The 14,087-nt window shown below is 56.8% G+C and overlaps 1 protein-coding gene across 1 annotated transcript in view; it reads left to right on the top strand.

Moving 5' to 3' along the window:
• The window catches only part of KCNQ4 (potassium voltage-gated channel subfamily Q member 4), a 53,025-nt gene that overhangs the window by 16,332 nt on the left and 22,606 nt on the right, over positions 1-14,087 (top strand). The window contains exon 2 of the mRNA XM_026498373.2: positions 13,441-13,531. Within this exon, the coding sequence (XP_026354158.2) occupies positions 13,441-13,531 (91 nt within the window). The remainder of the gene's footprint in view (positions 1-13,440; positions 13,532-14,087) is intronic.

The following is a 14,087-nucleotide window of genomic DNA, read 5'->3' as shown; positions in this document are numbered from 1 at the left end:
CTTCTCATTTCATTTATTCCTCACAACCAGCTCTTTATCTTCCCTCCCCATTTTCCAGATGAGGAAACTGAGTCTCTGTAAGGTGAAATGACTTGCTGGAGGCCATAGCAAACCTAGCTGACTCTGGGAGCCCTTAAGAACGGTGCTATGAGGGTGCTGCCTGGCACCTGCCCTCCTGGGCACTCAGCCTCGAGAGTAGTAACCCAGCCCTGGTGCCCCCCCCCCTCCGCCAGCGCCTTCGGGGGCTGGCACCATCTGGACGGAGCCCGGGCACTGGGTCCTGAGACACTGGGCCAGGACAGTAGGAGGGGCTGGATCAGGCCAGGACCCGACTTAGGGGCCTTGGCATCTCTGTGCCCTGGGGCGCTCAGTGCCCACATCCGGCTTTGGTAGGTGGGCGAGCCCCGGGGCAGTCAGGGTGTCGCGCCCCCCTCTCCGCCCCCGTCCTCGGGACGCGGCGGCACCTTCACACTTTCCGCTTGGCCCGCTGCTCGCCTTTCAGGCCGCCGTGTTTTCAATTGTTAATTTGGAAACGGAAAAAGAAGCCGGCGGGGCGGGGGAGGCCGCAAGGAGGTAACCGGAGCCGCAGCACCGCCCCCGCCCCTCCTGCGCGCGGCGCCTGGTGTCGGCGAAGCTCCGCCCCTCCCGGGGACGACCCCAGGGCCCCGCCCGCCTCAGTGCCCGCCCCCAGACTGCCCCGCCCCCTTCCGGTAAGCCCCTCCCCGCGCCGAGGAGGCGGGGCCGACCCTGCGGACCCCCGAGCGCCGAACGGCCGTGCGTCGGCCGCAAACGAAGGGGCCCCTGCGGGGGAAGCGGGTAGAGGGCCGTGCAGAGGGAGGAGACCCCCCGGAGCCCTCCTCCCAGGAGCCCCTCCCTCTCCAGAGGAGTCCCGCCTGAAGTCAGCCTCCCCTGTGTCCCTAAGTGAACCCAAGCCTTTCTGCAACCCCTCAGCGCGGGGTTCATTGGGCCGGACCCCTGCCTCCAGACTGCTGCACCAGGGATCCCTGGCGCCGTTAGATAGACGAAGAAACTGAGTCCCCGAGAGGGACAGCTCACTTGCTCAGGGTCCAGCAAGACAAGGCCGAATTCTTGAGCCTGGCAGAGGTCAGGGTCAGGGCTGAATTCAAGCCTTGCTCCTTTGGCTCTGATACTTAAAGGGTTCTGTCTTCCTCCTTTTCTCTCTGCTAGAAGAGGAGGGGGCGTCAGGACCAGAGAGTTGCAGTACAGCCCCTTCGCTGACCTCCAGCGCCCTTTGTGTGGTTAATAAGCTGTTGGAAGTTTCTCTTTGGTCTACCGTGACTCCTCCTTGCTATTATTATTCAATTATAGAGGAGTTCTGGAGATAGGCTTTCCATGCAAATGACATGTAAAAGATCCTCTCCTCCGACTCTACAAGCTCCTCAGGACTGGCAGCGGTCAGGAGCTGCTAGGGCCTCACTCGCCACTGGGGAAGCTGAAATCACCGTGGAGCGGAAAACAGGGTCCTCAGATACCCTTCCTCAGGAGTCAAGCCAGACTCAGAGACAGCTTCCCACAGCCTCCGCTGAGTGGTGGCAGAGTCAGGATGGAGAGCCCACTGACCTAGGTTCCTAGCTCTGTCCACACCCCTATACCTTGCTTTCTGCAGCCCCTAGCCCCGGCAAAGGGCAGAGAGCCACCAAGCAGGCTCCTGGCTCTTAGAGAACTCTGGATCAGCCGAAACTAGGGGCCGGGCGGCCTCTTCCATTGAAGGCAGACCTGAAAGGATGTCTGCATCCTACTTCTGGCTTCCAGCCTAGGTGAGACCCTCCGAACCACCCTTCCACCTCGGCTGTGGAACAGGCCCAGAGAAGTTGTGCTCCTGGCCCAAGGTCATACAGCAAACCTTTTCTAGCTGTCAGGGCCCACTGGCGTCGGTCTTGCTGGATTCAGTCTGGCTGGACCTGGCTTTGGGCTTCCCATGGGGAGCGAGGCTCTCAGGGCAGCTGTAACCAACTGCCCCAGGTGTGGCCCATGAGTTTGCATACTGCTTTGCTTACTGGTAGCAAAGGCATTGAAACAGCTCTCCCCACCATGCCCCCTAAGCCTCGCACTGGGTGGGATTCTCAGAGGCTGAGTCTGCAGCACTCCCAGGCTGGGCTCAACCTTGGGGGCTGTACTTCCCAGGGGGCCTGACCTTCCCTGAATCTCCTGTTCCACCCTGTCAGCTCTTGGTGCCCTCTCTGCTCCGGGAGTGCTGACAACCAAGTGTTGGGGACAAAGCTCTGCCCTGGTTTGGATTCTTCCCTCCCTCCCCCTCCCCCCTTTGCAAAGGTCTGCTGATTCAGAGGACAGAAGGCTTCTTAGGGGTGACCCTGACCCCGTCCAGGCTCAAGTAGCTGGAGGCCTGAGCCATCCTTGAACCCAGTGCCACCCTGTCACATACAGCAGGAAGGGCAGGGATAAGGCCCCAGCCCGATGCTTAGATGAGGGAATTTCTGAGGTGGGAGTGAGGGACAGGTGCCTGGGTCGTCCTACAGGAAGAGGAGAAACCAAAAGAATATTACCCGAGGAATCAGGAAATCTGGGTGCCAGGCCCAGCTCTTCCTCTCTGATCTAGGGTATCATCACAGGGTAGGTCTCTGGGACTCAGTTTCCCTGTATAAATGAGACTGATTCACTCTAAGAGATCTTTCTGCGCTAACATAGAGTCAGTATCTGCTCACCTCCTGCCACGTCCGTCCCCCTAGTACAAGTCACCCGCATCTTTTGCTTGGATCATACAGCCGGGGGGACAAATGCCATTACCCCGTCCCCGTCCCCGCTCCGCACCACTGCCTGTTCTCTATTCAATAGCCCTTGCTGTTGCAGGTGCAAGTCAGACCGCATTACTCCCTGCCCAGAACTCTGCATCTCACTTGGAGTGAAAGCCAAAACCCTCACGGGAGCTGGCAGCTGATCTACTTCCCACCTCCACTGCCCACCGCTCGCCCCCTCCCTTACTCCGCCCTGGGGACACTTTCTTTCTTTTTCTTTCCTTCTCTTTCTTTCTCTCTTTCTTTCTGTCTGTCTGTCTGTCTGTCTTTCTTTCTTTCTTTCTTTAAGATTTTATTTAATTATTTGACACAGAGAGTATAAACAGGGGGAGCAGCAGTGGGAGGGGGAGAAGCAGGCTCCCTGCTGAACAGGGAGCCATTTGTGGAACTCGATCCCAGGACCCTGGGATCATGACCTGAGCCCAAGGCAGATGCTTAACCAGCTAAGCCACCCAGGTGCCCTTGGGGGCACTCCTTTCTCGATGGTCTAGAACATACGAGGCACCCTCTGGCTCAGGTTTTTACACTTGCTTTTTCTCTCTGCTCAGAACCCTACTTTCCCAGATACCCGTATGGCTCACTCGCTCATCTCCTTGGGATCTCTGCTGGAAAGTCACCTTCTCAATGCTGCTTTCCCCAACCACTCTCTGTACAACAGTCTCCAGCTCCCATACCAATGTTCCCTCTCTCCTTTACCCACTTAATGTTTTTCCATCATCATCTCACATTTTTTTTAGGTCAGCTCAACACACAATGTGGGGCTCGAACTCACCACCCTAAGATCGAGAGTTGCATGCTCCACCGACTGAGCCAGCCAGGCGCCCCAAGTAAACTTTGGGCCCAACGTGGGGCGCAGATCACATTTTGAACTTTACTTGCTTATTATCCATCTCCCCCGTGAGCGTGCACACCCCGCGAATCCCCGAGGGCCTGAGGGAAGGCCCTGGTGCTGGCCTAGGAGCCGCTGCCTGCCCTGATTCACTCTCACCCCACCTGCTGCAGGGAGGGTGGAGATGCCGGGCCAGGAGCGGCCAGCAGGGCGGCGGCGGTGGCACACTGGGGGGTGGGTGATGCCTGAGGTCCCGTGCCTAGGGGGTGCGCTCTTTCTGGGAGCTTCCGCCCGGCACCCACTCTGAGCTGGACATGGGGCATTCAAGGTGAAAAGGACAAGAACCAGCTCTTGGTCTGTGGGAGGAGGTAGTTCCGCCAACAGCTTTGCTCCAGTTGAAGTGAACGCTGCGATAATGGAGGTGGGCATGGGGAGGGGTGGGGAATGCAGGGAGCCTGAGGTGGGCTCCCCCCTGACTCAACCACGCTGGAGGATGGGCAGACAGGGCATGAGCAAAGACTGGGAGGGAAAAGCTGCTGGCTTTTGTGGGGGAATAGAGCTGGGACAATGCAGTGTCCAGTGCGGGGTGGGGCTCTGCGAGGTGGGGAGTGAGGTGGTGGGGCGGTGAGGGCCGTCCTTGCAACCGTGCTTGGGAGCTTGGGCCTGAGCCTGTAAGTCGGTGGATTTCACACTTTTTAAAAAAGCAGCAAAGCTCTTCGTTCAAAGGAAATCTTATGCCAAGCCCAGAATGTAGAACTGAGTCACCGAATCCGCATGGAGCTGCTCAGGTGGAGGGGGGGAGGCTCCCATCGGCTCTCTTGTTGGAGCTTTCAGCAGCCAGGCTGCCTGTGTCCCACTCCTTACTTCACTTGCATCTCGCTGGCCTGCTGGGGAGCCCACGCTCCCTGTTTATTTGAGGAGTCAGCGCTGCCCGGCCAGCCCCAAACAGAGGGATGGCCCCTGCTTCCTCCTTGTGCCCACCCCTGACATGTCGCTCAGCCCCCTCACCTGGTATCCGCGCCAGGTAGTCTGGCTGGCATGGCGGGGGGAAGCAGCGTGAAGGAGTGGGAGGGTTTGGAGCTGGTCCAGGTGGGAGAGGACCAGGCTATGACTCATTAAACACCTGGTCCAGAAGACGCTGCCTTCCACATCCTAGTGGGCCTGAGACCACTCACACTAGCTCAAGACAAGCAGGCATGTGGAGGCGAAGGACCCCCTCCTGCCAGGAAAGGGAAGAACTTCGCGGCATCACCGAGGGAGGCCCGTCGGGGCTTCACGGAACGGAGGAGGGGAGATGAGATTCTGGAACGGCGGCCTCATGTCCATTTTTCTTTGCACCCTTGCCAGCTTTCCTCTGTGGTTCTTTGTTCCATTCCTGAGAAAGGCAACCTGACTGGCTGGGCCCGACCTAGAGGGGGACCTTTCTTGGGTCAGTGTCCAGCTCTAGATGAGTCAGTGGTGGCCAGGAGAGCAGCGCAGAGCCGCGTGGTACCACGTAGGGTTGGTCTTTCCGGGCTGCGGTGGCTGTCAGAGCTGTCCCCAGGGCTGCCCACCCCCTTGTACACCTCGTGCATTGTCAAGGGGCCTGGCCGAGAAGACGTCGGTGGCACTGAAATCCAGCCCTGCTTAGGGCTCGGTCAGCGCAGAACAAGGGATGCCTGTTTCTGGTGGGTCCTTCCACAGGGGTCAACTTCTTATAATTTTTCAGGCTAAAGGGAACGCCTTTTTCTAATTGGTCTTCCAAGAGAGGGCATTTTTTTCATATTTTGTACTATGTGCTGGCGACCGCTGTCCCTCCAGGGACATCCTCAAAGAATCTGGAACTAAGCTGAAGGCTCAGCCCTCTCCCCTCCCCCCTACTCTGGAGAGTAGTGAGACTGAAGGGACTTGAGCCTTCACTGAGTGTGCCCCACCTTCCTGTTGTGGACAGGGAAACTGAGGCTCCACTGAGACCTCATCCCTAACCCTGAGCCCCCAGTATAGGCCTCTGGCCCAGAGAAGCAGCGGCCGCAGCAGCAGCCCTGGTGTGGGGCCCTGGGTCACGTGCTTTTGCTCCCTTTGCCATATTTAGAATCGCTGGATCAGGGGAAACTTCTCGTCCCAGCCCCTGAGGATTCTTGGAAAGAGCTTCACTCTGAGGCCTGGCCGACTGCCCCTCCCCTCTATCCCCCTGCAAGAGAAAGTAAGAGCCTGCTCTCCCCAGAGAAGCCTGGGGCCCTCCAGGCCACGCCGCACCCCCCTGTCAGGGGGAGCCCCTGAGGCCTAGCTGAGGTCCCTTCTTCAGTATCAACTCTGGTTTGGGGTTTCAGAAGCCCTTTTCTGCTGGAAGGTGGTGAGGTTATGGCCTCTGTCCGCCAGGAACCTTGGCTGAATGGGGACAGACTGGCCCTCGCTGTCCCCAGGGGGAAGACAGAAACTTGGCTTTGGGGTCCTGGTCTGGGTGGGGTCACACAGTCCCAAGGCCAGTTGTAGAAATGAGGGAGCCAGCTGGTGGCCAAGAAGGCGGCAGACACTGGCAGGCTGTCTGGGAGGAGGGACACTGGAGAGAAGGAGTCCCAGGAGGAAGAAGGGGCATGGCCCGGTTCTGCATTTACTGTGGCCGGGTGGGGGGCAGGGGTATCCCCTCATCCCACATGGCTGCTTTCCTCCCTCAAGGTCATCAAGCCTTAAAAACAAAACCAAAAAAGTCCCAAACCAAACCAAATAAAAAATGCATGTGTGGTGCACCTGTGATGTTCTGGATCTTTCCTCCCATCCTTACAGTAGGGTATAAAGGTCCTGTGTTCCCCAGGGCCCCTTCTAGGGCCTGGTCTGTTCCCTCCACACTGACTGTTCAAACCTCCCTTACCTCTGCTCCCGGCCTCCTCGGAGAAGGAGGCGTGACTCCTCCATCCCAGAGGAAGTCGCCGCCCCCAGGGAGCGCTCTGGCCTCCCTGTCCCCCAACTTCCTGTCCCACCTAGCCCCTCCCCCTGGCTGCCTGTCCCAAGCTGGCAGGGTCCTTTCTGCTTAGCACCAGCCCTGCCCTGCTCTGGATCCCAGCCTCCCCACTGCCCTGGGGACTTCATTCCATTGATCACTCCCTCACTCTCCCCCATCTTCAACTTCTCCCTCTCTCCTGGCTTCTTCCACTCTGGCTCTCACATCTTAAAATAAAAAACCAAAGCCCGGTCCCTGTGCTCAGCATCCTTCTCCAGCCATGGTCTGCCTCTACTCAGTGCCGGTGCGGGCAGACTTCTTCAGCTATCTGTATGCCCGCTGTTCCCTCTTTCTCACGCCCCTCCACCTCTCCATCCCCCCCCCCGGGCCTGAGCCGTCCCCCCCCCCCCCCCGCCATGTGCTGCCCCTTGCCAAGGTGCCCAGTGACCAACCCGTCACCAAATCCAGTGGACGTTTTTCAGGTCTTATCTTGTTTGGTCTCTTGGCAGCATTTGACGCTGTCGTTCACTCCCTCCTTGAAACCCTCTTGCTTGGCGTCTCCGCCACCTCTTTGTCCTGGTTTCCCTGCCGGCTCGCGGGCAGCTCCTTCCTCGTCTGGGTGGAGCATGTCTCCTCCCTCTGCGCCCCTGGGGTCCCACTGGGTCCTCCTTGAAATGCGCTGCATGTTCTCTGAACTGTCTTGGCCACCACCATGGCCTCTACCCTCCATGTGCCCCAAATCCGCATTTCTGGCTCGGTCTCCCTCTTCACACCCTTGAGTGTTTGCCTATGTGCCGTGGCCCGAAAGGAGCTCCTCACCCCCACCTGCCCCTCCAGCAGGGTCTCCTGTCTCTGCTCACTCACGGCACCTTCATCCACCCGGTGCCCACACCAGAACTGGGAGGGCCATTCTCCCTCCTTGTCCCCATTTCCAGATCATCACCAAATCCTACTCCCTGAACCCTCCATCTGTCCACTTCTCTTTGGTGCTGTCACCCTTGTCTCTCATCTGAATTATTGTGGAACTTTCTACCTGCTTTTCCCTGGTCAGTCTCACCCCCTCCCGTCCATGCTCCACACTACCCCTGAGTGGTAATCCTGAAACACCTATCACACAAGTCGTTCCTCTCCCGACACTCTTCAATGGCTCCCGGTGGCCTCAAGGATACCGTTCGTAATGCCTGGGTCCGGCCCTCTGGATTCTCCACAGAACCTTCGCTTTGGGCCCGCATCATCCAGAACTGCTGTAGACAGGCCCTCACAACCCTGGTGCCCTCCCCTGCTGGGGGCACTGGCTGTCACCTTTCCCAAGTCCTCACGGATCCCTCCGCTTTGGCTCTGTGGAAGCTGTCTTAGGGCTTCTCCCAACCCCTTGGCATCCTGTTATCCCCTCGTCCATCACATCATCGCTTTGCAGTACTTGTTCATTTCTCAGGGGGTCTGGGTTATTCATTTCTGTCTTTACAGTCAACCCGGCTGAGTGCAGATGGCAGATAACGTTTATTACATGAACGTAGCTCAGAGGTTGGGAGATAACCCCTTTCCCACTGTGCGACCCTGACTCTCATCCCTACCTCTTCAGGCGCCAAGCGTCTGTCTCTTCGGGGACATCCCCAGAGAATCTGGAACCAAGCTCGTGGCTGACGCTCTCCCTTCCACCCCTCTGCTGGAGAGTCGTAAAACTGATGTCCCCCACCTCATGTTGCAGACAGGGAAACAGAGGCCCAGAGGGGTAGTATGGCTTGCTGGTCCAGGCGGGCTTGGGTTTAGGTACCGGCCTTACGACTTCGGACGATCTAGTATACTTTTCTTTTTTTCCTTTTAAATAACAGCTTTATTGAGCTCTCAGTCACATACCATAAAATCCCCGCTTACCATTCTGTGTGTTTTAGTGTATTCACAGGGTTGTGCAGCCATCAGAGCCTGCCTCTCTGAGCCTGTGCTTTCTCATTGATAAGCCTTGGGTGATTATGGTACTGCTCACAGGGCGGTTGTGGGAAGTAATTTTAAAAAAATGCAGAGGGCTTGGCACAGTGTCTGGCCAATAGGAAGCCCTCAGCCAGCAGGAGCAGTTTGAGGGGGTCACACGGTGAATCGGGGGTGAAGCTGATGTTGGCATGAGGCCCACGTTCCCAGCAGGGCCGTCCTCGCTCCCCCTGCCCTGTGGCTGTGTCTGCAGTGATTTCGGGAAGGTGGTGGGGGCGGGGGGAGGCAATAATTGCTGTTGTTTAAAAAGTTGTGAGCTGGCTAATGATTGAATCAGCCGCAACCTCTCCTAGCAGCTGAGCCAGTGATTCTCAAAGTGTGGTTCCTGGAGGGGCACCATCCGTGTCACCAGGACCTTTGTAGACATCCCGATTCTCCGGTCCCACCTTGTACTTACATTCTAGGGGTGAGGCCCAGAAGTCAGTGGGTTAACAAGTCCTCTGGGTGGTTCTGACACCAGCGTAGTTTGAGAACCATGGAACTAAGCAAACTGTCTACCTAATCTCCTTGCCTCCTTCCTGAAGGAGCGGGGTAGTCACAGCGTGGGGGTGGGGGTGCGGAAGGGTTGTAATGAGTCTCAAGATAGGCCCAGCCGGGGAGAGTCAGCCAGGCAGCACCCACGTGTCCCAGCTCTGCCTCCTGGGTCTGGCAAGGAAGAGCGTGGGCCCCAAATTGCATCCAGACATGATGGGCAAAGATGATCGGAAAAGTGCATGTCAGTCTGACCTCTTTGTTGGGGCAATTCTGGAGAGCCCCAGCCAGCTGGCTCCTGTGTGCTCTAATTGTTGAGACAGAGACATTGAGGCTCCAGAGGGGACTAGAGACAATCCTTCGTCCTTACTTGTTGCATGAATGAAGCCATAAGGCTGGTTCTGACAGACATGGCAACACCTCGGCTTCGGACTCCTCTCTGCCTCCTCTCTGCCTAAGCTCCAGACATTGCTCTCCCTTCTGCTGTCCCAAGAGTGGGTGTCTGTGTCAGGACCCCTCAGGACGACCAAGGTAGGCCAAGAGATCACACCGATTCACTGTGTGATTTGGGGCAAGTCTGTCCCTCCCTGAGCGCCATTTCTTCCTCTGGAAGATGGGGACAATTATTTAGGTGCCTGGGACACAAGATGTTCTCTATCAGAGTCAGTGTATCTGTTCCCCTGTATTGAGCATTGAGGGTGGAGAAACTCTCACCCAGCGTATGAAGGGTTAGGGGAGGTAAAGCTCGGGGGCTTGTGAAACAGCGTCTACCACATGGAGCTGGTCAAGGTCAGAGACCGGCCTTCTCTTCCCTTCTCGGAAGGATGATGGGGAGTCCAACAGGTCAGGGAGGGATGTGCTTAGAGCTTTGGGAGCCTTCTCAGTGGAGACAAACTGGGGGCTTTGGTGCCGTGGTGTTTCAATGTTTGTTTCATGTGAATTCCTGCTCTTGTTTACTCAGTCTATGACAAAATAAGTAAAGCTGAGCAAGGAAAGAGAGAGTGGGGATGGGGCCATTGTTTTGGAGAGGGGGTGGCTGGGGAAGACCTCTCCAAGGAAGTGATGTTTGAACAGAGACTTGGATGAGTAAGGGAGCAATAAATAGGCAGAGGAAGCAGCAAAACCGATGCAAAGCCTGGAGGTGGAAATAAGTCGGTGTTCCAGGAATGGCATGAAGGTCAGGGTGGTTGGAGCGCAGTGATGGAGGGGCGGGAGGGAGGGGATCAAGTCTGCGAGGTGGGGTGGGGGCCAGAGCTCACACGCTGAGTTTAGCTTTCGCTCTCCAGATGGGATGGGAAGTCAGGGCAGAGTTTTGAGGAGAGTGATGAGTTCCAGCTTTGTAGGGAGATCACCCCAGCTGCTGAGAAGACAGTGGGTCCCCGTTGGGCCAGAGTGGAGGCGGGGAGGCCAGTCGGAGGTGAGATGGTGACGGCGTAGGCAGGGTGGTGAGCTGCGGTCCCTCCAGGGATTTATTCTGAAGGTAGAGCCGACAGAAAATGCTAAAGGACAGGAGGTGGAGCGTTAGCGAGAGGAACAGCAAAGGCACTCTTAGCTGTTTGGCCCAAGCCCCTGGGTGGCAGGTGGTGCTACTGATGGGGATGGGGACACAGGAGGGGAAGAAGATTTGAGGGCAAGTCGAGTTTGGTTTTGACATGTTCGGTTTGAGAGGCCACCAGACATCTGAGAAAGACATGCTGAGTGGCCAGTTGGACATGCGAGCTGGACTCGGGCGGGGAGAGGCCGCCACACCCAGACACCTGCGAAATGGCAAAGGCTGTTGTGGTAAAGGGGTGGGGACAGGACTAAAGGTGGCTCTGTCTCTGTATATTTAAGGAAATGCATTTTAAAATTCCTATTAGTTTGTTATTACTCCTGTTTATTTATTTTTAAAGATTTTATTTTTTTATTTGAGAAAGAGCGTGTGCAGGGAGGGGCAGAGGGAGAGAGAGAGAATCTCGAGCAGGCTCCACGTCCAGCTTGGAGCCCCGTTGCGCTGCATCCCAGGACCCTGAGATTATGACCTTAGCTGAAACCAAGAGTGGGGCGCTCAATGAACTGAGCCAACCAGGCGCCCCTACCCCAGTTTATTCTAAAAGGTAAGAGGAAGTGCAGATAAGCACAAAAGCAAAACAAGCTAAATCGCTCTTAATTTTGCCACCCAGAGATAAGCCCTGCTGATTCTTGGTATGAATATTAAAAAAAAAAATCTATATTTTAGGGGCGCCTGGGAGATTCAGTCGGTTAAGCACCTGCCTTCAGCTCAAGTCGTGATCTGAGTCCTAGGATCGAGCCCTGCATGGGGCTCTCTGCTCAGCAGGGAGTCTGCTTCTCTCTCTCCCTCTGTGCTAGCTCTCTCTCTCTCAAATAAATAAATAAAATATTTTAAAAAATTCTATATTTTAAAAATTAGGATCACCTTGCCCTTCAGATTTGATTATTTGCTTTTTTCATTTAACCCATAGTGATGTGTCCATTTTATAGATATGTAACTATTGACATGGAAAGAACAGTGTTGAGAAAAATAAATTTCTGAAAGCCCCAGCAGGAAGCCCCTCGTGTGGCCCACTTACCTGAGGGTCAGCGAGCAGTGGGGACGGCAGGATTCCTGTTCAGGGCTGGGGTGAAGGCCCATCAAGAGTTGGCTGCACCTCTTCCCAGGGGAGGGGGCTGGATGAGATGACCTCAGCGGGGGGCCCTCTGTCCCTGAGTCAGTGGCAGTCCCCCTCCCTGGGGGATGTGGCTGCTGAGTTTTTCTGTGGTTAATTATTGAACACGAGGAGCTGGTGCGCTCCGTCTTTGCTGACTCAGCTCTTGCCTGGAACTGGCCAAGGAGGCCTCCTCCTCGTTCATTCATTCAAAACCCTTTACTGACATCTGCCACCTGCCTCCTCTCTCCAGGGGCATGTGCTGGCTTGCAGCGCTAAGCTTGCCCTCCAAGCAGGCTGGGAGCCCCTGTCCAAGGAGGGCTGTAAGTCCTTTCCATGTCTGTCCTCCCATCAGTTCCCACTGGACAGATGTGGAGGCTGGCTCAGAGAAGATAGGTGACCGTACAAGCTGGATCAGGATTTGAAGCTAAGTCTCTCTGACCCTGAGCCCATGCCTTTGCCACCGTGAAACAAGAACACAAATAAAGCCATGTGGAAAGTGACTTGGGCCACATACATGCAGGCAAGCCCTGGCAAGTGGCGTTCTGCGGAGGGACCAGGGGGGCGGAGGGCGTGCCCACGGGCTCCCCAGAGCAGAGGGTGAGCAGAGTCTCAGCAGGCCCCGAAGGCGGGGTGTTTCAGGCAGAATGCCGTGTGAGCAGTCCCAGGTGGGGAGACTCTGGGAACATCTGGGGAAGGCTGTGGGCTGGCTCACAACGGCTGTGTTTCCAGAGCAGCCCGTTCCCTCTGGAGTCTCTTCCAAGGGCACATGCATGTCCAGGACATCCCCCTCCCAAAGAGGAGCGCTTCCGGGAGTCCGACTCGGTTTCTTTCCCCGCATCTGCAGCCTGTGGCCCTCAGCCTGGCCTGCCTTGCGTATTCACAAGCTGTCTGAGGCCCCAAGGCCAGCACCTTCTCTCCTCATGCCCTTTACCCCTCTTCCCACCCCTGGGAAGTGGGGAATGCGCACTCTAATCTCACCTCTGTCCTGGACATACTGAGTGACCTTGGGTGAGTCCCTTTCCTTGTCTGGGCCTCAGTTTCCTCATGTGTGCAACTGGGGTTGAGGGAAGTGTTGGATGAGCTGGGTTATAAAGTTCTTTCCATTTCTAAACATCTCTTTCTGGCTTCCCACTGCCCTCAGAGGAGTCGCAGGCCCTGAGGCCTTAACCCCCTCCACATACCCCATCCCCCTCTGCATCCTTCCCTTCTTCCCTGTCCTCCCTAGTCTCCCTTCCTTTCATAGCTGTCTCCTTCTTTAGTTCCGTAAGAGCCCACAGAGGCAGATGTCCCCATTCTGCGAACGAAGCAATGCTCCTGCCACCTTGGCGTGTGCAGGGAGCAGGGACGCCTCCCTCGGCCGCTGGCCTTCCCTGGCCCCTCAGCTGGCCTCTGGGTTACTTTTCTTAAGACCATCTTAAAACTGAGCCAGGGACTGAGGACACCACCTGCGAGTGGCTGAGCCCGCAGGTGCTTCCTGACCGTGGGACCGTGAGCCGGTCCGTTTCCACCGCCAGCCCGGACAGACCTGCCCCCCACAGTGGCGTGGCCCCTTCTCTGAGCGGCAGGCTGCAGTGAGAGGGCAACGGAGAGGGTGGCAGGTGTCTGTGAGCTCCGCAGCCCGGAGCATGGGGGCTTCTCCCTTTGGTGTCCAGTACAGAACCACAACTCCAGGGGATTCTGACTCTGATTCTGCTTTCCAGAAAATTCTTCCCAAATCATGCCTCCCTCCTCCTGCAACTCCACAGGCCCCCGCCAGAGTCTCCTTGGCTGTCCTGTCCATGCAGCAGTCTAACCCTCTCCCTGCTGCTGTTGCAGATTTTTGCTGGTCTTCAGCTGCCTGGTGCTGTCTGTGCTGTCCACTATTCAGGAGCACCAGGAACTTGCCAACGAATGTCTCCTCATCTTGGTGAGTGCCAGAGTCTAGGTTCTGGGAGAGGCTGTGTAAGGCAGCCCCTCAGGGCTCAGGGTGGGGGGAGAGAGAGGCTTCTCCTACTGCGGCTCAGAGAGTGGCTTGTGGCGCTGTGCTGTGTTGATGGCTGCCCCTGTCTGGACTTCCTGTCCTTCCTTCTAGCCGATGTTGAGGGACCTCGTGCCGCTAAGCCAGGGCTGATGTTGGGCCCAGAGAAGAGGTGAATAAGTCCCACTCGTTCTCAGGACCCAAACTGCTAACTCAACCCCTGGTGTGATTTCTTTTTTCCTCTCAATGAAGCACCTTGGAAGTGGACAGCTGACAGAGAGCCACCCCTCATGTCACCCAGTCAGGGTGTCTGGGATAGCTGGCAGGGGGAGGGCTGGGCCAAGAGCAGAAAACCCCACACGGCTGGTGGACAGGAAGTGGAAGACAGACTTGGGCCTTCTGTCTGTGGAAGGGGCCACGTGCCTTCTGGAATCTTCCTTGGGTCCAGCCAGGTGGTCTGAGGAAATCCTGGTACCCCTAACCCAAGGACTCCGGGCTGGGCCAG

Source organism: Ursus arctos, unplaced genomic scaffold, assembly GCF_023065955.2.
Source record: "Ursus arctos isolate Adak ecotype North America unplaced genomic scaffold, UrsArc2.0 scaffold_12, whole genome shotgun sequence".
NCBI classification, from domain to species: Eukaryota; Metazoa; Chordata; class Mammalia; order Carnivora; family Ursidae; genus Ursus; species Ursus arctos.
Note: the sequence above shows the minus strand (reverse complement) of the source record. Positions and strands in the feature narration are given on the sequence as shown.